This window comes from Musca vetustissima, unplaced genomic scaffold (genome assembly GCF_032173495.1).
Source record: "Musca vetustissima isolate MV318-11 ecotype Yass unplaced genomic scaffold, APGP_CSIRO_Mvet_v1 utg11521, whole genome shotgun sequence".
NCBI classification, from domain to species: domain Eukaryota; kingdom Metazoa; phylum Arthropoda; class Insecta; order Diptera; family Muscidae; genus Musca; species Musca vetustissima.
The window spans coordinates 126,869-153,657 of NW_026876327.1; the positions used below are offsets into that span (position 1 = coordinate 126,869).

The window sequence follows — 26,789 nt, forward strand, 5'->3', positions numbered from 1 at the left end:
TGCCCTGCGGTATGTGTGCATGGCTGCTGTAATGTGAAGTGAAGGTGAATGATAGAAATCTTATTATGCACTCCAAAGAGCATCAGAGCAGACTAAAGATTCCATACCGACATACGTACATATACATATTCCATCTCGGTACCTATCTATAGCCTTCATCATTGACTCCTATCAGACATATAGCGATATATTGCCGTTCGCATATTCATAAGGCGGCAAAAAGAAGGATATGTGTTGTTATCTGTAGTGTTGATAATGTAATGCCATAGGACACAAAATTGTGCAAAGTTTTACGGCATGTATCTCCTCTGTATTTTCTTGATGTTGTTGTAGTGCAACACACTAAACGTTACAGGTTTCAGGCAAAACAAAAGACTAGAAACTAACATTTAAGAGTTCATTGCCGCTACATCCACTTGTTGTCGACGGAGGCTGAATTCTCCGCATTCATTATTAATGACAAAACAGTAGCAGCAACAAAACGACATTAACATCGACATCAGAGAATAGACAACAACAACCACTACTATTACACAAAAATGTATTTCTAGAAAACTACAAAACATAACGCCTTGCATACATTGAAACAACATCAATATACACTTAGTGACAACAACTGCCGAACCGAAGCTGCATCAGCTCCAGCTGATGCTGTTGGAACTGTTGTTTCGAACCAGAAACAATAGACTCATTGACGTCGTTTTACCTTTACAAGGTACAAAAACTAAAACGGCTGCATTAATAACACCATAAAACAAAAACAACAACATCATCGTCCTTTTTGCCTGCCAGGGCCGCCCTCCCCCTGAATGAATGAGTGTCATAATATTTACTGCAAGCAAACTTTATGACTACAGATTACAAGACACTCACCCACAAATACAGGCATAGGCATTGGGATAGTGACAGGAGTCCTACAGACTGACAAGCAAACAAACACTTCCAAAGGACATCAGCAGGGCCGACAGACAGAACAGGATCATTTAACAACCTTAGTTTTTTTGATGGCAACACCTTGGAGGTACCTATCCACCCTGTATCCTCAGTCATCACCCGCAACTAATGTCTCTGGGAGTTCGCCTTCGCCTTTTATAGCTCCATCATTATCTTCTTCTTTTGGGTTTCTATTACAGTTATGTTAAAATACTTGTTGTTGTTGTTTTTGTTTTCTCATAGAGAAATCATTAAACTTGGAATTGCTGCTAGCCCAAGTGCTTTTAAAACAGCAGCAGCATCACTTTGTTTCTCATGTGTCTCAGGCTATTACACATGTAGCCCCTAAAAGTAGACTTGAAAAAAAATATTCTTTAGAGTACAACAACAAAAACACTCACATATTATTAACATAGATACACATGCACCAACAAAAAACAACAACAACAAAAAAATAAAGGACATATACACTTTGATAAGGCCATACTGGCGGGCAAGAAAAAGGTACTTTTGGGAGAAGAAGAGAGAGAGAAATTATCAAAAAGAGAGGATTTTCTCAAAGAGCAGAATTTTTACAGTATTTTTTAAGGCCTGAGGCTTGGATTTTTTAAAGAATATTTTTTCAAGGACTATAAGAGGCGTGGATTTTTTAAAGAATATTTTTTCAAGGACTATAAGAGGCGTGGATTTTTTAAAGAATATTTTTTCAATGACTATAAGAGGCGTGGATTTTTTAAAGAATATTTTTTCAAGGACTATAAGAGGCGTGGATTTTTTAAAGAATATTTTTTCAAGGACTATAAGAGGCGTGGATTTTTTAAAGAATATTTTTTCAAGGACTATAGGAGGCGTGGATTTTTTAAAGAATATTTTTTCAAGGACTATAAGAGGCGTGGATTTTTTAAAGAATATTTTTTTAAGGACTATAAGAGGCGTGGATTTTTTAAAGAATATTTTTTTACGGAATATAAGAGGCGTGGATTTTTTAAAGAATATTTTTTTAGGGACTATATGGCTCTGATTGGCTTTAACATGGCGAAGCCCAGGCTTATCTTAGTCCCTCTTTCATCTCAATTGTGGACACTGGCCTCCTCGCCGTGTCTCCTGGGGTAGCTATTTTCATCACCCGATGAAATTGTGAGCCAATATGTGCCGCAAGTTCACCCATAAGAACTATAAAAAAATGGGTTGAGGCGTCGGGTTAGTTGTCCACACTCACAAAACCCCTCCTACTATGAAAAAAACAAAGAAAAAGAAAACCAAAGACCCCTAATGTTGACGACCCACGCAAAAGTATAAATGACCACGATCTGCGAACCTGCACTTGGAATGTGCCCATGTTGTACAGAACAGGCGCTTTTTTCGCTTTAATATTACAAAGCCGATATTATTGCCTTACAGGAAATGCGATGGAAAGGGACAGGCGTAAATAAATCAGACGATTACGCACTGTATTATAGCTGCCATGAAACGAGACATGAATTTGGCTGCGGATTTATGGTTAACAGGAGAATAAAAGACCTTTTCTCCATATTCACTCCAGTAGATGAGCGAATTGCTATAATCCGCAAAAGAGCGAAGTTCTTCTACATCAGTCTTATTTGCGCCCATGCTCCGGCCGAAGACAAAGATGAGCAGACCAAAGACATATTTTACGTGCGCCTAGAAACAGCATATGATCGCTGTCCTGGTCATGACATTAATTCTGCTAGGAGATTTTAATACAAAAATCGGAAGGGAAAATATCTTTGGTACCACCGTCGGAACAGTCAGCCTTCATGAAGATACATTCGACAACGGCATGAGGCTGATTGACTTCGCGGCATAAAAACATGTTAGTTAGCAGCGCAAGATTCAAGCATCACGATATAAACAAGGCCACCTGGATTTCTCCTGATCAAGCAACGATAAATCAAATTGATCATGTTGTGATAGACGGAAGGCATTCATACAGTGTGTTAGACGTCGGATCGATTCGAGGAGCGAATATCGATTCGGACCACTACCTTGTAGCAGCCAAAGTTCATACTCGTCTTAATGCTGCAGTAAAGGTGCGATTTAACACCAAAAGGAAATTCGACGTCGAAAACAAAACAGGTAGCCGAGGCCTACTCCGCTCAACTTACCCACCTGCTTGACGAAAGCACTTCTTGTCACGATAATTGTATAGAAGCACAATGGCAAAGAATTGTCCACTCTCTACAAACTGCAGCAAAAGGAACACTTGGGTACCAAAAACCACCTACAAGAAACCCATTCTACGATCGGGAGTGTCGTAATGGTACTGTGAAAAACGCAGCGTATAGGGCAACCCTGCTGGAAATAGCAATACGTAATGTGATGGAGAATTATCGGGAGAAAAGGGATAGGAGGAGAAACGTGTTTCAGAAAAAAGAATAAAGAACAAGAAAAACGTGAGCGTGAGCAAATCGAGATGTACAGAATGAAGTCCGGAAATTCTACCAACGGGTAAAACACCAAACCGAAGGCTTTGGTGCAGGCACATTCTCCTGTAGAGATGAAGAAGGAAACCTGGTGACAGATACAAACAGTGTGTTGAGGATTTGGAAGGAGCATTTTGAAAAGCTTCTGGTATCAAATAGTGGCGGTGAAGAAGATACCCCAGAACTAATAAGATATGACGGTATAGAATGTATACCACCTAGCCAAGATGAGGTCAGAATATCAATTAATCGGCTGAAGAACAATAAAGCAGCATGAGACTGGTGGTCAGATGCTGGTCAGGAGCATGCCCCAGCTGATTAGTACAATTTGGCTAAAGGAATGCATGCCCAATGATTGGAACCTCAGCATCCTGTGTCCCGTGCACAAAAAAGGAGACAAGACGATATGTGCCAACTATAGAGGAATAAGTCTCCTTCCCATCGCATATAAAGTGCTATCCAGTGTGCTGTGTGAACGACTGAAGCCAATGGTCATTGACATTATTGGACCATACCAATGCGTCTTCAGACCTGGCAAATCCACCATGACCAATTTTCACTCTACGCCAAATTCTGGAAAAGACCCACGAAAAACACATAGACACATATCACCTATTCGTCGACTATAAAGCCGCATTCGACAGCCCTATCCATTCAGAGGTGTTTAATGCCATGTCTGCGTTTACTTAGACCATATGTTACTATGGTCTAAGTAAGTAGTTTAGAAACAAGGCCGCCTCCCGCCAGACCAAACTCACACTTTACAAGACGCTGATATTACCAGTGCTGTTATATGGATCTGAAGCATGGGTACTTGCGCAAGCAGATGAGGCAGCTCTTGGGGTGTTTGAAAGAAAAATTCTCCGAAAGATTTACGGGCCGATCGGCGTCGACGGTAAATATCGGTGTCGATTGAAGCACGAGCTTTACAATTTATACGCGGACATCGACATAGTCAGTCGTATTGAGCTGTAGCGACTACATTGGCTAGGCCATGTTGTGCGAATGAATGAGAATACCCCAGCTCAAAAGGCATATTAAACCGAGCCTAGTGATGATTCCCGCTTAAGGGGAAGGCCAGGAACTAGATTGAAAAACCAAGTAGAAGACAACATCTTGGAACGTTACCTTTCAAATTAGAGGTGATGCGCACAAGACCGACACGCTTGGAAATCTTTTTTAAGCTCGGCTTATAAGTAAGTAATAAGAGGCGTGGATTTTTTGAATAATATTTTTTCGTGGACTATAAAAGGCGTGGATTTTTTAAAGAATATTTTTTTAAGGACCATAACAGGCGGGGATTTGTTAAAAAAATGTTCAAGGACCATCATTGGTGTGGATTTTGTTAAAGAAACTTTTTCAAGTACCATCTTTGGCGTGGATTTTTTAAAGAATATTTTTGTCAAGGGCCATAGCCGGTGGGGATTTGTTAAAGAAAAATTTTCAAGTACCATCTTTGGCATGATTTTTTTCAAGAATATTTTTTTCAAGAACCATCTGAACGTTTTTTTAATGTCTCATCATCTTCTTCCTGTTAATTGGAAAATCGCACTCTTCTCCCTATTTCCCCAGGATGACATTTTTTCATTTTTTTCCCACACATTTTTTGTTCCGCTTCCTAAATTCCTTAAATAATTGTATCCCCGATCAACCCTCATATATGTGAAATTTGTTGTTGCGTCAAGTGTTTTTAGAGTAAAATTTAATGTAAATATTGTGTTGTTGTCGTTGCTGTTGTTGTTTTTTTTTTTGTTTATTTTACCTTTTATCAACATCATCAACCACCACCCCGCCAGCCAGCCTCGTAATATTATCCGCAGTGATGAGGATGTCGATGACGCCGTATAAGATGCAAAGTCATGTAAACGACACAACGCCCTAAAAGAAGATGTGTGTGTGTTTGTGTGGGTGCACTTGTTTGGTTATAATATTCCAAAAAAAGAAGGAATGAAAATGAAACCAGTGAGCGGAGCAGTATAGTCGGACGGGGCCGACCATACGATACCCTACACAACTACCACGAACTCTAACTTTCTGAGGATGTTTATTCCGAGTCGGAGTAATATTTCGTGATATTTGCCCCCTCTTGTCCGATTAGAGGTTAACAACACCTCTTCCTTACTTTTTTCGAATATTCAGTACAGTCCTTCTAATTACTTGTCCAGATTACCTTCACGGTGGGTTGTGTTGTGATTTTCGGATTATACTCTACTCGAAAACACACAAAAAATTATGTTTTCGGTCCATTTCATCCCAAAATTTTAATCTGATCATCACCGAAAATTGTAGGCGTTGTTCTTGACCATAACTGGAACTTCATGAAAAATGTCAAAGCCATCAGCGCGATATTTCTCCCTCTAATGTGGTAATGGGTTACTAAATAATATCTGAATACGTAAGCACCTGTAAATATTTGACTGTAACTCCCACATCTGAGTAGATACATCACTATATTTGGTATCAATTTAAACGCCAACCACTCCTCTTGGATATGCTATCAACTCCTGGGGTCTACATCCTCCAGGAGTAAATATGTATGTCATAGAATTCAAATTTTGTCATTTTTCACACAAAAGTCAGGGTCCATTTGACCCGCTAAATATTGACCGATCTTTATCAAAACATGCATGCTTATTCTCTGGCCCGATCCCCTTCTCCATGCAAAAATTCGCGGTGTTTGGGCCATAATTGCGGCCTCTGGAGCGACCAGAAAAACCGACAAAAATTTAGTATTTGGTCCATTTCATCCCCTAAATATTAACTGATCTTTTATAAAAACAATAGGGGTCTTCATTGGCCAGAACCCATCCTACATGCAAAATTTCGTGAAGATTGGTCCATAACTGTGGCCTGTATCGTGTTTACAAATTATAATGGACAGACGGACGGACGGACGGACGGACACACATGTCTAGATCGACTCAGCTAGTCGAGATATGACGATCGGTATACTTAAAGGTGGGTCTAGGACCAATATTTCGCGGCGTTACAAACATTTGGGGCTGCACAAAGCTATAATACCCTGACAACATAGTTGTGTAGGGTATAAAAAGTCTAACAACAAAAATTGCCTTACAAGGATACACTTTAACTTTGGCAAACATCAGAGATTGTTTAAACAAAATGCAAGGCATATACGCCAGACTCCCACACACACACACTCACACCCACCCAGCTTCCCAGTTCTCATCCACCTGACATCCTTCTGTTGTTGGTTTTTTGAGAACAGGACACTTGTCTGCTTTGGTGGCAGGTTTTTGTCTTTATTTAAAGTTTAGCTCTCTTATCTTCCACTTTTTTTGACGACGGCGACGACGATGTTGTTGTCGTTTGTAATGTTTGTTGGTTTTTTCATTATTTTGTTTTTGTTGCTGTTGTTGGTTTTTTGTCAACATTGTCTGTCTCGTCGTCGTCGTCATCATGCGTGATACTGACATGCATCGTGTATGTTTAGAACATGCATGTGCTGTCGTTCCATTTGACGCAACGTTGTTCGTTTCATGGACTTTGCAACGGTTAGTTTGGTTAGGGGTCAGGGAATCCTTTTTTGGCTGTTTTTATTCCTCAAGGAAGTCGATAGAAGAACATTTAGGTTTTAGCAGTTAACCGTGCCTGTGTTTTAGTATTTGGTTGAGTTTTTTTCTGTTGCACGTGTTCTTGCATTTTGTTTTTGTGTGTGTGTCTGCTTGCTCTCTATTTGCTTCGGACACATGCATATCCTACTGTCTGCCACCCAGTGTCCTGTTGGTTTGTCCGCTTGCCGTCTCAACAAAAATCACACAAAAAATTGTCTTTAAGTTGCACTAAATATTGCTTGCTTGAGCAAATTTTTTTGAACCCGTCGTCGTCTCATCAAATGTGCTGCATCGTCTATGGCTTCTGTCTGTTGCATTTGCACAACAATTTTGGCCATTTGAACGGTAAATCAGAACTGTGGACCTAGAAAAAGAAAGTTTTACACAGGCTGTTGCCGGTCTGTCTATTTGTTGTTCTTCTAGTGTATGTTCTTGTCACATCTGCTGCACTATTACTTTTGATGATGCAAATTGTTGCCGAACCCCCTTTCTGGTTCATTCATAGAAGTCGCTGAGGTTCCCTGGGTGTGTTGCTCTCTTTTCGGTTTTCCTATTATCCTGTATTTTAGCATATCAGCTTGCTTGGCTTGTATGCAAATGTTTGATTAACAAAATTTTTGCGGCACTTTTCCTTGTCATTCTCAATTATTGTTATTTTTTAGAGCGGTATGATTCGGAGGGAGGGTAAAGTTGATTCATTGTAGGGTTGGGCGCAGCTCATAATACTAATTAAGGAAATAAAAAACCTTTTGCCTTCTTATGGTTCAAAATTCCGTGTCCGTTCAATAGAAGGTTTTACATGCCAGCTAGACGATTTAGGTCAGCATTTGTCCAGACTCAGCTCAATAGCTCAATACTTCTAACAATGTCGATGTAAGAGAATAGCTGGTACAACTCGTGGTTCATACGACGACGATATTCACCGTCGACACAGATCTGCCCATAGATCTTCCGGAGAATTTTTCTCTCAAACACTCCCAGAGCTGCCTCATCTGCTTGCGCAACTACCCATGCTTAAGATCCATACAACAGTAGGAGTAATATCATCGTCTTGTAGGAAGTGAATTTGGTCTGTCGGGAGCTGGCCTTGCTTTTGACTTGCGTACTCAGACCATAGTAGCATCTGTTGGCCAACACACCGGATTTCAAAGCTGATGTTATTACTTTGGTTTATGGCGGTACCGAGGTATATAAAATCGTTCACTACCTCGAAGCTGTAGTTCTCAAGTTCCACAGTTGGTCCGAGTCTACTGGACGTCTTGCGTGTTGATACCTTCTTGTTGGTCTTTTCGCCATTGTGAGACTGACAGTCTCTTTCTTAATTTGTTCAAAGATGGCTGTTACCCCTCGCAATGTTCGACCCATTATGTAGATATCGTCGGCGTAGGCGAGTAGCATATGCTGTTTGATGTACAGAATGTTATTTCTGTTCGCATTTGCATCTCGTATGACCTTTTCCAGCAGCACGTAAAACAGGTCACAGGACAAACTGTCACCTTGTCTGAATTCTCCTTCGGTATTGAATAGATTCTTTCCGACGTTAACTGCTGACCTTGTGCCAGTTAAAGTTATCCTACATAGCCGTATTAATTTTGCAGGAATGCCGAACGTAGACATGGCTTTAAACATCTCTGAACTGTCGAATGCGGCTTTATAGTCGACGATGAAAATCTGGTCAATGGTGGATTTGCCAAGCCTGAGGAGGCATTGGTATGGTCCAATAATGTCACACATCACCCTGGATATCATATAAAGTATGCGATGGGAAGGATACTTATTCCTATATAGTGGACACATATCATCATGTCTCCTCTTTTTTTGTGCACATCGACACATTCGTCGACTACAAAGCCGCTTTCGACAGCCCTATCCGTTCAGAGGTGTATAAAGCCATGTCTGCGTTTGGCATTCCTGAAAAATTAATTCTGCTATGCAGGATAACTTTAACAGGCACAAGATCAGCAGGTAAAGTCGGAAAGGACCTCTCGGAGCCCTTTAATACCGAACAAGGATTTAGACAAGGTGATAGTTTGTCGTGTGACCACTCTGTACACCAAAGAACACATGTTACTCGCCTACTCCGATGACGTCGACATAATGAGCCGAACATTGAGAGCGGTAACGGCCACCGTTGAACAAATTGAGAAGAAGTCTGCCGAAGTGGGCCTGGCAGTAAACGGCGAGAAGACCACGCTGATGATATCAACGCGTAAGACGTCCAGTAGACTCGAAATTGAGAACTACAGCTTCGAGGTAGTCAAAGATTTTATATACCATGAGCTACCATTGAGCTGCAGCGACTACGTTGGCTAGGTCATGTTGTGAGAATGGATGAAGATGCCCCAGGCCAGAAAGCATATAACAGCGAACTGATGGTTCACGCAGAAGGGGAAGGTCACAAATAGGATAGAAGGATCAAGTCGAAGACAACATTGCCGAAAATTGTCTTTCCAATTGAAAAAACTGCGCAAAAGACCGACGCGCCTGTAAATCTTTTCTAAGCTTGGCTTATGGAACGAAAGTTCTGTCACAAGGCAACTAAGTAAGTATGACCTCACCTTGTCTTCTGGGGCATCTTTTTCACCACCACTATTTCACATCAAAAGCTTTGCAAAATGCTCCTTCCAGATCCTCAACACGCTAATGGTATGGTGACATATACCATTTCAATTTTCATCTCTACAGGGAGGATTTGCCTGCTCCAAAGCCTCCGTATTGGTGTTTTACTCGTTGGTAAAATGTCGGATTTCATTATGACTGCTGTACATCTCGATTTGCTCACGCTCACGTTATTCTTGTTCTTTTTCTGAAAAGCTGCTACATTAAGACGGGTGCGAACCTTAGCTGCCAGAAGGTAACGGTCCGAAGCCTAATTTTTCCGGGAAGCCAAATTTTTTTTATTATTTTTTTAGGATCATATGAATTTATTTTTTCCAAGGCGATCAGAAGGGCAGATTGTTTGAATGTTGCTGTTTTAACATCTTAAAGGTAGTTTTTTTTTTTTGAGGGCCAAATAAAAATTGCATTTGTTTTGAGAATTTACGATTTTTCTTAGATTTTAGGAATATTTTTCTAAGTTCCTTAAGTTTGGTTTTCAACAATATATATTTCAAGACCTCCAACTGCTAAATCCTGATAAGGACCTGATTTTGGATGCACAATTCGGTCCATGTTATTTTTTATAAGTAGGATATTCACGGCTAACCAATCGCACCCTATTTCTCCATTTCACTATGGCACCAGGTCGTTTTAAATTCATGTTAGCCTGTCATATTTCCCAAAAATTATAATTATTTTCAATATTGTTGTTGTTATTTCCCATCAAACTTTTCATGATGTTGTCTCTTAAAGTTGGTATTTTTATTTTGCACTTGGCGAGTGTTTGTGTGTCTTTGGTTTTGCATTTTTTCCGGGTTCAGGATATGCAACTTTGACTAGTACTTAAATTGCCCTGGTTTTTTTGCCTGTGATACCTTTTTGTAGCATGCTCGGTACCCAAGTTTTTTCTCTCCCATAATGTATAGTTTTCAATGTTTGTGTTGTTAAAGTGTTTTAATCTCTCTACTCGTCCTATTTTTTCCTATGTGTGTGTGTAAGTGCGGTATAATATATTACTGTTGTGTGTTTGTGTGTGTGAACACACTTCCCTCCGTGTTTGTGTGTCATTTTGTCCTAAAAGAATCTTTCATTGTTTTTTTTCTTCTTCTTCCCTGTTTGAGCTCCTAATTTTGTAAGTTAGAGCGAAGTGTATGCGGTATGCTTGCGCGCATACCGACCGCACACTTTGTAAATTGTTTTACACTTGTCGGCGTTTTGTTGATCTTGTTGATGGCTGGTTGTTATCTGGTTGGCAGTGGTGGTGTTGTTGTTGCCATTGCTCTTGCTGCCACAGCACGATGCTCTAAAAATGCCTTATCATTTAAATGCAATAACCAAACTATAAGTACACTTTGCTACTTTGCGACTACTTTTCTTGCATATCATCATCAGCTATCAGCAACACCATTCCTGTTGTCGTCGTCGTCATCGTCCTATACACGTACCCAGCATCATCGTCAGTGGCATCGTTGTCTCATATCGTTGCGAAAAAAGGCTTACATTGTTATTGCCTTCCCTTTTTGTATCCCGCCATCTCTTCTCCTCCACCAAAATTTCCAACCTTGCATGTCCTGTCTGTCTAGCAATTTTCCTTGTTGCTCTGTTCCTGCTTAGTTTCCTCCTCCTCCCACTTTTTGTGTTTCCTACGTTTAAAGTTTCTTCCTTTCGCCATGTTTTAGAGAGCTTGAACTCCTTTTTGTTGTTGTTGGAATTTTTTTCTTCTTTTTCTGCTTCTGCTTCTTCTTATTTTTATTTGTTCTTTGTAAGTTCGGTTTTTGCTATGTGTGGGGAAAAGTTCATTTTAATTAAGTATAAATTACAGTTGTGCGTTGTGCGGGTGTCAAAATGGTACTCAAGCGATTTACAACAAAAAACCAAACCAAACGAAAAAGAAAAACAACAACATCTAAAGAGAAAATGTTCTAAGACACATTGTGTTGAATTGCTAGCTTGGCTGGCTGGTTGGTTGATGTGCGTATGAGTGTGTGTGTTTGTCTGTTCTATTTTACAAAAGTTCTTTAGCTGCTGCTAGATGCCACGAGGTGCGGCGAGAACGTTCGGTAGGTAGGTGTTATTATTAGTATTGTTTGCAAGCTTCTTAAAAATAACCGCTTTTGCCATATTTGGTGTGGAACCCTTCTTGGCACAGCAGAAGCAGCAGTAGCACATAAATTTATGACTAAGCATACCTATTTAGAGCATTCTTTTGCATTCTCTTAATATGCTTACAGTGTATGCAATTTGGGTAAGGGCTAATAAAAATCAGGAAATATTTGTAAGGTGGTAATTTTGCTGCGAAAATATTTTGCTTATAGAATATTGTATTTAAAAAAGGATAATTAATGGGGTATAAGCTATTTGAAAGTGGTATCCGACACGGAGTCTTAAAATTTTCATTTGGGATTACTGCTCGATACATTGCGAATATTAGGGATTTGGTAATATTTCGGAGAGTTGGTAATATTTTTACTACAGAAAAAATCATTTCCCTACGGTTCATAATTTTCTTCTATGGGACAAAAACAGCTCAGAGAGAGGTATATTTTTTATCCACAGAAGGCTGAGGAATAGTTCTTACAGTACTGGGATTATTTTTCCTTTAGAAAAACTAGTCCTCAGATTTTTTTTCTAATAAAATAGTCGATAAAGTCTTAGAGATTTCTTCATGTAGAAACATTGATCCTCAGAAGGTTGGAGAAAGCATTACAAATATTTTGTATATTAAATAATTGTTATCCGCAGGCTGTAGATTTTGTCTATAGTCACAAAGACGTGCATATTTGTTTTAATAAAAAAAAAAAAAAATCGTTCCCATACAGATCATACATTTTTTATGACACAAAAATATTTCTGTGTGTGGGAATAATTTTTGGCCCCTGAATATTACTAAAGACATATAAGACCTCAAATTTTTCTATAACGAGTATTCTTGTCTTACACTTCTGACATTTTTTTCTATAGAAAAAAAATAGTTCACAGGGTCTAAATTATTATTTTATTTTTTTGTAAAAATTTTGCTCCTAAGGACTGGAAATGGTTATATTGTGAAATTTTTCTATTTTAATATAGTATCAGAATGTTAAGAAATGTTCACCATAAAAAACTTAACATATTATTATTATAAAAAACAATCCTCTATAGTGTGATAAATATTTTTCTATATAAAAATAGTTCTTCGAAGGTTTTTTTCTGTTAAACAAATGGTTATAAGAGAAAGACCTATAGAATACATAATATTCAGAAGGCTTTGTTTTTTTCTGAAAAAAATTTGATATATTTGCCAGGACTTTTTATCTGTATTTATATAAAGAAATAGTCCTCAGATTGTTGAGGAGTTTTTCCTTTGGGAGGTACCATAAGTGATGGACCTATATTGTCGATATTTACACTAAATATATGGTGTATAACATGATCAGATCACAAAATGGTTTACGATTTGATTTATATTATGTGACAGTTTTCGAGGAGGTACCAGAAGTGATGGATCTATTTAACCGATATTTTCGCCAATTTTTCGATACAAAAAATTCTTATTGGGCCGATGAAAGATTTTCGGATTTCAGGATTTTTTTTCAGAGGTCTCAGATTTTCGCCATTGAAATCCTCTTTTATAATACTCAATGTTCTGAAGTAGTTTTTTTATAGAAAAACAAGTAAAATGTGTTAGTCGGCGTTGCCGACAGATGGTTTTGCCGAGGTTTTCGGAGTTATAAACAGGTTATATTATTCGTTTTATATAAGAAATATGTTTTAATTAAAGATGTTTCGGATTTCATATTGATCAAACCGTTTCAAATAATACTTCGTTAGCGAATGTGTATAATATTTAAACATGTATTTACATATTATTCTATTTTCACAAAAAAATGCATATGTCAGAAAAGCTAAACAATCCACACAATAATATTGACCATAAATTGAATTTGAATACCATTTAGTATCAATTTTCATTATTCGAGATCTAAAGGTTCACCCAAATCTAAATTTTACCAAATTTAGTTCCATTTAGCACATATTACTTCCATAAGTACCTTCTTCAACCATCCACCAAACTTCTTGCATACACCGATCCTGCACAATAATTCCAAATTTATTTCAAAATTTCAGGATTTCAACTCTATTGGTTCACCCACAATTTAAATTGTACCAAATTTAGTACACAGTAGTACGAATATCTAAAACCTTATCCTTACCACAAACCTACACCCCCACAGTGATGTAAATGCAAATTTCAGGATTACAATTCTTTCGGTTCACCAATAATTCAAATTGTACCAAATTTAGTACATAATAATACCAGTTTCCAAAACCTCCTAATTATCCCAAACCAAAACTCCCACAGTGATCCTAATTCCATGTTTCAGGATTCCAACTCTATCGGCTCACCCACATTTAAAATTGTACCAAATTTAGTACACAGTAGTACGAACTTCCAAAACTTCCTACATACCCCAATCATACACCCTCACAGTGATCCTAAATCCAAGTTTCAGGATTCAAACTCTATCGGTTCGCCCACAATTCAAATTGTACCAAATTTAGTACACAGTAATACCAATTTCCAAAAATTCCTACATTCCCCAATCGTACACCTCCACAGTGATCCTAAATCAAAATTTCATGTTTTCAACTCTATCGATTCACCCACAATTTAAATTGTACCAAATTTAGTACACAGTAGTACGAATATCTAAAACCTTATCCTTACCACAAACCTTCACCCCCACAGTGATGTAAATGCAAATTTCAGGATTACAATTCTTTCGGTTCACCAATAATTCAAATTGTACCAAATTTAGTACATAATAATACCAGTTTCCAAAACCTCCTAATTATCCCAAACCAAAACTCCCACAGTGATCCTAATTCCATGTTTCAGGATTCCAACTCTATCGGCTCACCCACATTTAAAATTGTACCAAATTTAGTACACAGTAGTACGAACTTCCAAAACTTCCTACATACCCCAATCATACACCCTCACAGTGATCCTAAATCCAAGTTTCAGGATTCAAACTCTATCGGTTCGCCCACAATTCAAATTGTACCAAATTTAGTACACAGTAATACCAATTTCCAAAAATTCCTACATTCCCCAATCGTACACCTCCACAGTGATCCTAAATCAAAATTTCATGTTTTCAACTCTATCGATTCACCCACAATTTAAATTGTAGCAAATTTAGTACATATAAGTACAAATTTCTCAAAAATATAGTACCATATAGTACTTTTCGTACACATTTCCAAACTCTCCTCATATCGACCCTACTTCTCAACCTTAATTTGCATTCCAAATTTCAAGTTTTTAGCTCAATCCATTCACATGTTACGAAATTGTAACAAATTTAGTACATTTCAGTACTTTTCGAAACTTATAGTTCGAATTTACAAAAAGTCCTTTGCTATATCTATTCTACTCCCCATCAGTGACCCTCAGAATTCTAGCTCTACTTTACTCTTTTATTAGTATAGATTAAATTTGTACCAAATATAGTACCATGTAGTACTTTTCGTAACATGAGTACACGCTTTCAAAACCATCTCCTTAAATAGACTTTATATCTCAACCCTAATTCGCATTCCAAATTTCAAGTTTTCAGCTCTATCCATTCACATGCTACGGAATTGTACCAACTTAAGTACATTTTAGTACTTTTTGGATGGTTATAGTTCGAATTTCTAAAAACCCTTTGGTACATCTATCCTAAACTCCATTAGCGACCACCAATCCAAATTTCAGAGTTCTACCGGTTCGCCAAATACAAATTGTATCACATTCAGTACTTTTCGCACCGTTCTAGAACGAATTTCCAAAAACCCAGCCTTATCTGTCACCTTTGGACCAAGAGTGACGCTATCCCAAAATTTCAAGATTCTAGCTTCAGCCGTTTCGTCTGGGCGTTGACGAATCGTTATATCGGTCAGTCAATCTCTTTTCTCTTTTATTAGTATAGGTATTTTGATTAATACTTTTTCCAGCCTCAGTTATAGGAGTAAGCTTTTTAGGATAGTTTTTTAAGCCATAACTATTTTTTAAATATTTTTACATAATTTTTGTTATTGCTCAAGTCCTAATTAAAAAAACATTGATTGAAGCTCTTGTTATAAACGTAGATTTTTTTATAAATATTATTTAATGCTAGTTATAAGAATACATTTAAAAAAATAGGCGTAGATTTTTTAAATATTGTTCAGGTCCTTAAGTTTTTTTTACTAAGCTACTAAGTTCATTTTTCTCTAGAGAAAGCAGGCCTCAGCTCTCATGGAGGCGTTTTTTTCTAAAAAAAATTATCCTTAGGAAAAAGACCTGGGATAGCTTTATGTTAGTGACTATAAAAACATGTCTCCCTATTCTAATTATCCCCACTATAGAACCGGTGCCATCTGTATTTATCTCCAAATATATGTATATGTATAAATGTGTGTGTGTGATCACTTCTATTATGCCAACTTTTACACACACTCACATACACATACATATACACACTTAAGTTCTTTTGCTGCTACTTCTTGTTGTTGTTGTTGCTGATGCCATTCGTTTTCTAAATAGCAGTAATTGAATTTTGTTGTTTTTCCTACTTTATTGTCATTAAGATGCTGATTGTATTTTATTGTTGTTGTTTCATTCTCATTTCTTTCTTTTTTTTTCTTCATTTTTTACAGTTAAAAGTACAAGAGGCAATGCGTAAAAAGGAGAAATTTCAACGGGAACATGAAGAGGTAAGTGGCAGTAGCATTAGTCGGAATAGTAGTCTACAATTATAAGCTATGTGCGTGTGTGTAAGAGATGAAAACAAATGTATGCAGCCAAGCAAAACAACCATAACCAAAAAACACACAACGACACACAGACAGACAGAACATTCTGACTGACTGCTCCGGATGCATATATGCCCTGACATAATGAAGAGCCTTATAATGCATAATTTAGTTATCGCATATTCCCATTGCACTGCTAGCTTGGAGTTTTGCTTTTTTCGTCTCCTCTGAAAACTGAATATGAATTTATGAGCATCATGTGAAAAAAAAAACACATTCAAGTGCGAGTGTTTGTGTGCGTAATAGAGAAGTTGCACGATTTTTTTCGTAGCTTCCGGAGATGTGTGTCACAAAAATATTGTGGGTGGTTGGTGGTTGGTGAGAATGGTTCAATGATTGCCTGGCTGTCTGTCTCAAGACAGACTCCAAAATGACTCTTTAGCTTGTTGCAGGAATATTCATTCGTTCATAGCAAATAGACGACAAACATAATTTCTATATATCGTCGTTATCGTTGTCGTCGAATCGAATAGACAACGTTGCGTATACGCATCGTTGCACATTACCACAATTACGTATGGCATTGCACGAGTGAGTGAGCGAAAGAACGAACGAATGACGAACACACACACACATATTTCAAACTCAACTAACTTTCCCACTGCAAAAGGATAAAGTTTACAATGGCAATTACTCATAGATAAATATTTTAGATAGATAGATGCGCGATGTTAGAATGAAATCAGGAAATAGTAATTTCAAGTCTCGTTTATTTATTCAATTTGTTTGAATAACATTTTGAAAAGAAATTTATTTTTTTTGCGCATTTTCTTTTTCAATTTTTGTATTAGTGTTGCCTATAATTAATTGAAATAATAATTTTTCAACGAAATGATTTAATTTAGTATTGGAGGAGGGAGAGGGGAAAGAGAGGAATTATTTGAAGAGACAATGAATCAACATTTTGTAATATTTATTTTTCATCATAATGGCAACAGCTGTAGCAACAAATAGATATAATAAATTTTATGTTTTTGGAATAAATTAACTGCGTTCTTGATGAAGATAATTTATAGAAATGTGTGTGTGTGTGGGTGAGGACATATAAAATAGGATTTTTAATTTCAAGCAAACATAAATGAAACCAGTGAGCGGAGCAGTGTAGTCGGACGGAGCCGACCATACGATACCCTACACAACTACCACGGAACTCTAACTTTTTGCGGATGTTTATTCCGAGCCTGGGCAATATTTCGTCAACAGCACATCTTCCTTACATGTTCCGAATATTACAAATATTCAGTACAGCCCTTCTCATTACTTGTCCAGATTTCCTTCACGGTGGGTTGATTTCTGATGTTCGGATTATATTCGACTAGAAAACACACAAAAAAATTATGTTTTCGGTCCACTTCATCCCAAAATTTTATTCTGATCATCACCGAAAATTATAGACGTTGTCCTTGACCATAATTGGAACTTCATGGAAATTTTCAAAGCGATCAGCGCTATATTTCCGCCCTCTAATGTGGTAATGAGTTACTAAATAATATCTGAATACGTAAGCACCTATAAATATTTAAGTGTAACTCTCACATCCGAATATATACATCAATATATTTGGTATCAATTTTAAGGTCAACAACACCTCTTGGATACGCTTTCAATTCAAATAAAAATTCGCGATGTTTGGGCCATAATTGCGGCCTCTAGAGTCACCAGAAAAACGGACAAAAATTAAGCATTTGGTCCATTTCATCCCCCAAATATTTATCGATATTTACCAAAAACAATAGGAGTCTTCATTTGCCAGAACCCATCCTACATGCAAAATTTCGAGAAGATCTGTCCATAACTGTGGCCTGTATAGTGTTTACAAATTATAATGGACACACATGTCTTGATCGACTTAGCTAGTCGAGATATGATGATCGGTATACTTAAAGGTGGGTCTACGACCAATATTTCGCGGCGTTACAAACTCTTGGGGCTGCACAAAGCTATAATACCCTGACAACATAGTTGTGTAGGATATAAAAAGGAAATACATATTTATAACTGAAATTCAGAAAGGCTGAAAAATAAATGTTTAAGCTTAAAAAAGATTTCCAAGCACGTCGGTCTTGTGCGCTTCTCCTCCAATTTGAAAGACCACGTTCCAAGATGTTGTTTTCAACTTGGTCTTTCCATCTAGTTCGTGGCCTTCAACTTCTATGGGAACCATCAGTAGGCTCGCTGTTATATGCCTTTTGAGCTGGGGCATTCCCTTTCATTCGCAGAACATGGCCTAGTCAACGTAATTGCTGCAGCTCAATACGTCTGACTATGTCGATGTCGTATAAATTGTAAAGCTCGTGGAGAATTTTTCTTTCAAACACCTTAAGAGCTGCCTCATCTGCTTGTGCAAGTACCCATGCTTCAGATCCATATAACTGCACGGATAGTATCAGCGTCTTGTAAAGTGTGAGTTTGGTCTGGTGGGAGGTGGCCTTGTTTTTAAACGGCTTACTTAGACCAAAGTAGCATCTGTTGGCCATCACAATCCTACTCCGAATTTCAAAACTGATGTCATTCGTTTTATTTATGGCGGTACCAAGGTATAAAAAATCTTTAACTACCTCGAAGCTGTAGTTCTCAAGTTTCACCGTTGACGTTCGAGTCTACTGGACGTCTTGCGCGTTGATACCATCAGCTCGGCCTTCTCGCCGTTTACTGCCAGACCTACTTTGACAGACTCCTTCTCAATTTGTTCAAAGATGGCTGTTACCGCTCGCAATGTTCGACCCATTATATCGATGTCATGGGCGTAGGCGAGTAACATGTGTTGTTTGGTGTACAGAGTACCATTTCTGTTCACCTTTGCGTCTCGTATCACCTTTTCCAGCAGGATGTTAAAAAGATCACACAACAAGCTGTCACCTTGTCCGAATCCTCGTTCGATATTGAAGGGCTCCGATAGGTCCTTTCCGATTTTAACTGCATAGCCGTATTCATTTTGCAGGAATGCCGAACGCATACATGACTTTAAAAATCTCCGAATGCGGCTTTAGTGTCGACGAATAGGTGATATGTGTCGATGTGTTTTTCGTGCGTCTTTTCCAGAATTTGGCGCAGAGTGAAAATCTGGTCAATGGCGGATTTGCCAGGTCTGAAGGCGTATTGGTATGGTCCAATAATTTCATTGACCATTGGATTCAATCGTTCACACAGCACACTGGGTAACACTTTATATGCGATGGGAGGAAGGCTAGTTCCTCTGTAGTTGGCACATATCGTCTTGTTTCCTTTTTTGTGCACTGGACGCAGGATGCTGAGGTTCCAATCATTGGGCATGCATTCCTCTAGCCAAATTGTACTAATCAGCTGGTGCATGCTCCTGACCAGCATTTAACCACCAGTCTTGAATAGTTCGGCTGGTAACCTGCTGCTTTATTCTTCTTGAACCGATTAATTGCTTTTATGACCTCATCTTGGCTAGGTGGTATACACTCTATACCATCATCCCTTATTGGTTATGGGGCCTCTCTCTTTATCGCCACTATTTGATACCAGAATTTTTTCAATATGCTCCTTCCAGATCCTCAACACGCTATCTACAGGTGGATGTACCTGCACCAAAGCCTTCGGTTTAGTGTTTTACTCGTTGGTAAAATTTCCGGACTTCATTCTGACTCCTGTACATCTCAATTTCCTCACGCTCACATTTTTCTTGTTCTTTCCTAATTTTTCTGAAAACGCGTTTCTCCTCTCTCCTTTTCTCCCGATAGTTCTCCATCACATTACGTGTTGCTATTGTCTGCAAGGGTGCCCTATACGCTGCGTTTTTCACATCAGTAGCATTACGACACTACCGATCGTACCATGGGTTTCTTGGTGATGGTTTTTGGTACCCAAGTGTTGATTTAGCTGCAGTTTGTAGGGAGTGGGTAATTCTTTGCCATTGTGCTTCTATACTATTATCGGGACAAGCAGTGGTTTCGTCAAGCAGGTGGGAAAGTTGGATGGAAAAGGCTTCTGCTACCTGTTGTGTTAGCAGCTTTTCGATGTCGAGTTTCCGTGTTACATTAGATCGCACCTTTGCTGCTACATTAAGACCGGTGCGAACCTTGGCTGCCACAGGGTAATGGTCCGAATCTATATTCGCTCCTCGGATTGATCGAACGTCTAATACACTGGATGAATGTCTTCCGTCTTACACAACATGATCAATTTGGTGCTGCTCATGCCGTTGTCGGATGTTTCTTCATGAAGGCTGAATTTTCCGACGGTGGAGATAATTTTCCTTCCGATTTTTGCATAAAAAACTCCTAGCAGAATTTTGATGTCATGGCCAGGGCAGCTGTTTCTTTGTTCTGCTCATCTTTAGGGGGGTTTGGTTTTCTTTTTCTTTGCTTTTTCATAGTATGAGGGGTTTTTCGAGTGTGGGCAACTAACCCGACGCCTCAACCCATTTTTTAAAGTTCTTATGGGTGAACTCGCGGCACATATTAGCTCACTATTTGTGTGATGAAAATAGCTACCCCAGGTAACACCACGGAGGTCAGTGTCCACAATTGAGATGAAAGAGGGACCAAGCTAAGCCTGGACTTCGCCCTGTTAAAGCCAATCAGAGCCGTTGCTTGGATCTATCATCCCCTACGCCACCCATGCATCATGCCTGGTCCAATATAATTTTCGGTGTGAAAGTCTATATTCACCCTGGCTGGATTGTAATTCGTAAATAAGTCAATTCATCCTGCAGTTATTCTCCCTTGCTGAATTGAAGTTTCAATATTATGTTATTATTCAACCTGGCCGCCCCATGGTGCGTATGTCGAACATTTCATTTTATGATGTGTTTGTGTGCATATTATTGCGTATACGCATCAATAAACCTAATATCATCTTGTTTTCAATATGCATGCATTTTCCTGCAGTTATGCAAACGTTTTATTGTATTGAGTGCGTTGTATTAGCATGTCTGTTATGCAGCAGCAATCATACCATATTAAATGAATATTTTCCATTTGAATATTCCAACTAAGTTGAAAATCCTTTTGAATTCTAGGTCAGTCATGGCAGGTGGAGAAGATAATATCATGAAATATGTCATGTGTAAAAATGTATGAATGTGGGAGAGAGATAGAGAGAGAAAGGGAGAGAATAAAGTGATTTAGCATAAAAATGAAATTTTCTAATCAAATACCAAGATATTAATATTTGTCGGAAATGGAATATGCATACAGAGATATGTATGGAATATAAATATGAAGATATATGCCAGAACCCACTCATGTATGTGAAAAAGTAAAAGTTGTTAAATTAAGAGAAACATTTTGTTAAATTGGCATATTTGAAGTGAATGTGAATTCTGTGGAAATTTTCAAATGGATTTGGGTAATCAAAATAAGTTTTATTTTCATAATCATTTACATTTCATTAATTAGCAATTCAGAGGAATTTCGAATTGGGAATTTTCTACAAATTATTATGGTTAGATACACCTTTTAAACATAGGTTCCGAAAGCTTCAACTTGAAAAAATATTCTTTAAAGAACCCACGTCTCATTTAAACCTTGAAAAAATATTCTTTAAAAAGTCCACGTCTCATTTAGGCCTTGAAAAAACATTCTTTAAAAAGTCCACGTCTCATTTAGGCCTTGAAAAAACATTCTTTAGTAAATCCACGCATCAAATGGAGGTTGCACAAACATTCTTCAAAAAATCCACGCCTATGTGGGAGCTTCACAAAATATTCTTCAAAAAATCCACGCCTATGTGGGAGCTTCACAAAATATTCTTCAAATCACCACGCCTCTGTGGAAGCTTGAAAAAATATTCTTCAAATCACCACGCCTCAGTTAGACTTTGAAAAAATATTCTTTACAAAATCCACGCCCCAGTTAGGCCTCAGATGGTCGTTGAAAAAATATTATTTAATAAATCCACGCCTCAGTTAGGCTTCAGATGGTCGTTGAAAAAAATATTCTTTACAAAATCCACGCCCCAGTTAGGCCTCAGATGGTCGTTGAAAAAATATTCTTTACAAAATCCATGCCCCAGTTAGGCCTCAGATGGTCGTTGAAAAAATATTCTTTAATAAATCCACGCCTTAGTTATGCCTCAGATGGTCGTTGAAAAAATATTCTTTAATAAATCCACGCCTCAGGCCTCAGATGGTCGTTGAAAAAATATTCTTTAATAAATCCACGCCTCAGTTGGGCCTCAGATGGTCGTTGAAAAAATATTCTTTAATAAATCCACGCCTCAGTTGGGCCTCAGATGGTCGTTGAAAAAATATTCTTTAATAAATCCACGCCTCAGGCCTCAGATGGTCGTTGAAAAATATTCTTTAATAAATCCACGCCTCAGTTAGGCCTCAGATGGTCGTTGAAAAAATATTCTTTAATAAATCCACGCCTCAGTTAGGCCTCAGATGGTCGTTGAAAAATATTCTTTAATAAATCCACGCCTCAGTTGGCCCTTGAAAAATATTCTTTAATAAATCCACGCCTCAGTTGGCCCTTGAAAAATATTCTTTAATAAATCCACACATGAGTTTGGTGCCAAAAAATATTCAATTATTTCCGAAAAAGTATAAAAAATCCTTCGTCATGAAAATCGATTTCCATTTCCAACTCAAACTTTCCTTTTTGCTAATAAATTCTTATTAAATCTCTATTTCCGGTTAAAAGGTTTCACATTTGCGTGTCTCAGCCTATTTTATTCCAATAAATGACAATTTTGAGTGTGTTAATTTGACAATATTTATCCGAATTGCTTTCAGTTTTTTTTCTCTTCTGCACTATCATGTTCATTGTATTTCATGTATTTGTTTAGACATTTTCCCCATAAGTTGTGTGTGTTTTTGTATCTCTGTCTGTCTATATGGGCATATATTAATAGAGTTGTTGTAAAGAAGAGTGGTTCTTTCATAATTTATTGCAGTATTTCTTGTGTTTTATTCAGGCCTTTTTTATTCATTCATTCTTTCAGTTACTAAACAAGAATTACAGCAAAAAATAAACAAAAAAAAAAAAAAACACATGAGAAAAAAGTTGAAGAGATGAAATAAAGAAAGGCATTGTAAGGAGACCAAGTAGAAAAAAAGTTGTAACACAAACCTCAGTTGCTGCCATGCCAACAGCAGTCAGTCCTGAGCCTCGTCCTGTTCAGCCAAACAATGATACTTTTGACTTCTTGTTCTTCCATTTTTTCTTTGTTTATATTTTTTCCATATCCATATGTGTGTGTGCGTATGCATTTTTCCCATATTATTGTTGTTATTGTCTCACTGCATTTTTTGTTTTGTTTTTTGTTGATTTCATTCATTTTGTTGTGCTTCATTTCTTGTATTTTTGTACAATTAAAATTTTGTCTTTGGCAACCTAACAACATTTTGGCTTTAAACCATATTCCAACTTCAATCAGACAATAACAAAAACCACATACACAAGAAGAACAACAACATCAATTACATAAATACTTGGTTCTTTTTTCATCTATACATGTGACACATAAGTTCATCTTAGATATCTTGTAATGGGAGGATATTAGAGGGGGTCGTAAAAGGTCGTAATTTTCTTTAAAGAATATTTTTCAACGATTTTTAAAGAATAAATTTTTCAGCACCATCTGAGTCGTGGATTTTTTAAAGAATATTTTTCAAGCACCATCTGAGGCGTGGATTCTTTGAAAAATATTTTTCAATGCATCGATTGCCCACAAAGGGCCTCAAGGGCTTTTGCTGTTCATATATTACACGAATACCTTACTCTGTCCATAAAATACCTTAAGAGCTTATATTGTCCTGCTAAGGCTGTCGTATAAGTGTTTCTATTCTTCATAGCTGTCATAGAAGTGCTGAATAGCTTCCATTCTTCATAGCAGTCCTGAAGAGCCTTTATTTTCCATAGTAGTCCTGAATGGCTTCTATTAACCATAGAAGTCCTGAAAGTCTTATATTGGGCTTATATTGTCTACAGATGACCTAAAAGGCTTCTATTGTCTATATAAGACCTGAAGGGCTTCTAATGTCTATTGAAAGACCTGAACGGCATATATTGTCTGTTGAAGACCTGAAGGGGTTATATGTGCTTTAGGAGACCAGAAGGCCTGAAACAATATTTTTAAAGGTTGATAGTAAAGAAAATATTTTTTAAAGAAAATCTGAAGTGTCGATTTTTTAAAAATCTTTTTTTTCAAGCTCTATTTGGGGCGTGAATATTTTAAAGGTTATTTTTCCAACACCATCTAAGGCGTAGATTGAGAAAAAATCTGAGGCGTGGACTTTTAAAGAATATTTTTTCAAACACCATCTGAGGCGTGCATTTTTAAAGAATATTTTTTCAAACACCATCTGAGTCGTAGATTTTTTAAAGAATATTTTTCCAACACCATCTGAGTCTTAGATTTTTTAAAGAATATTTTTCCTGAGGCGTAGATTTTTTAAAGAATATTTTTCCTGAGGTGTAGATCTTTTAAAGAATATTTTTCCTGAGGCGTAGATTTTTTAAAGAATATTTTTCAAACACCATCTGAGGCTTGGATTTTTAAAGAATGTTTTTTCAGACACCATCTGAGACGTGCATTTTTAAAGAATATTTTTTCAAACACCATCTGAGGCTTAGATTTTTTAAAGAATATTTTTCCAACACCATGTAAGGCGTAGATTTTTTTTCACAACCATTTGAAGTGTAGATTTTCCACCCAATGAAAACTCAAATAACCAAATTGGCCATATTTTTTAAGATATCCATCGACTTTATGACCAAAAATCGTCCTTGGTCATTACACTTTCCTTTATATATGTATATCTATATAAGAAAATATACAAGTGTGTGTGTTCTTATTTGAAATATTTTTTCATTATTATATCCTCGTATTTGTAATGTTACAGTTTCTATTCGATTTTTTTAACTTTGTTTTGGAATGTTTACCAGAATTGAGTTCGTTCTACAGAACACAATTCCAAACCGAAGCAGCAACTGTCAGTAGAAGAGACTGCTGCATACAGCCTGGCAAAGTTGATGTCAATGTGCATTCTTTTCAAAAAACACATACACATTATTTAAACGTTGAGTTATAGCGCAAAGATATCCAGCGCTGCTACTCCATGTTATTGTTGTTTGGCATACTAAGCCAAGTTAACTAGAAAAATGTCTACAAACAATTGAAACAACACACACACACACTCACATAACTCTCTATATAAACTGTTCTTTTTTTCATTTGCAAAAAACAAGTATGTGTCGATGTAAGGATGTATCTGTGTGTGTGTCTGCATGTTGTTACATCTACTCGTTAAAACAAAACGACAACGACGAAAACAACGGAGGCGAAAAAAGTCATCTCTTTGAAAAAGAATTTCCACGTTCGGGATCTTTTTTTGCATTTATCTTAAACATTTTCCCACCATATGAGCATTGTTTGGATAGTGGGGTTCAGAGGATGGGAAGACCTTAAGATCTTCTAGAGACCACGACCTCTAGTTCTACCATAGGTACTATAAGACCTGTGTCCACGCATCAGAGACATGTTTTTTAAAAAAAACAAATTTTCAAGAGTCATCAATTTTAAAACATATTTTTCAAGGGCCAACACAAACGTGGATTTAAAAAAAAAAGTTATTTTTTTCAAGGACCAACTGAAGTACGGCTTTCTTGCAGACCATCTGAGACTTGAATTTGTTTAAAAAAAATTAATTGTTCAGAAACATCTGTGAATATTTTTTCAAAGTCCTCTATAAGGCAAGGGTTTTTTAAAGAATATTTTTTCTAGGTCCACCTATAAATGTGGATTTTTTGGAAAATATTATATTATCCATAGAAATTCTGATAAGCGTCTATTGTTCATAGAACGCTTACACTCACAAAGAGCCAGAACGACTTCTGCTATCCATATATGACTCCAATAGCTTATTCTGTCCGTGGAAGATCCGAAAAGTTTTTATTGTCCAGCAAAGGCTGTCATAGAATATCTGAAGAGCTTCTATGCTCCATAACAGTTTTGATGAGGTTTTATTTTCCATATTAGTCCGGAAGGGCTATTATTAAACATAGAGGTCCTTAAAGACTTCTACCGTTCATCTTCTTATATCCATAGAGGACCTGCTGGACTTTCAGTATTCAAATTAGGCCTGAAGGTCCTATCCGTATGAGAACTGAGAAACTTCTACAGACTGTCAATGTCCTAAAGGGATTTATTTGGCTTTAGAAGACCTGAAGATTTTTTTTATTATCTATAGAAGACCTGAGGGACTTATATTGTCTACAGAAGACCTGAAGGGCTTCTATTGTTTATAGAAGAACTGAAGGGCTTCTAGTGTCTATAGAAAGACCTAAAGGGCATATATTGTCTGTAGAAGACCTGAAAGGCTATTTGCTATAGAAGACCTGAAGGGCTTCTATTTGCTATATAACACGTTAAAGGCTTATATTTCCTATAGAAGACCAGATGACCTGAAGGGCTTCTATTTGCTATATAAAACCTGAAGCGC

At 37.3% G+C, this 26,789-nt stretch overlaps 1 protein-coding gene across 1 annotated transcript in view; it reads left to right on the top strand.

Moving 5' to 3' along the window:
• The window catches only part of LOC133338844 (SAM and SH3 domain-containing protein 1-like), a gene marked incomplete at its 3' end in the record, with an annotated part of 116,506 nt that overhangs the window by 50,089 nt on the left and 39,628 nt on the right, over nt 1-26,789 (top strand). The window contains exon 7 of the mRNA XM_061546952.1: nt 16,217-16,273. Coding sequence (XP_061402936.1) covers nt 16,217-16,273 — 57 coding nt within the window. The remainder of the gene's footprint in view (nt 1-16,216; nt 16,274-26,789) is intronic.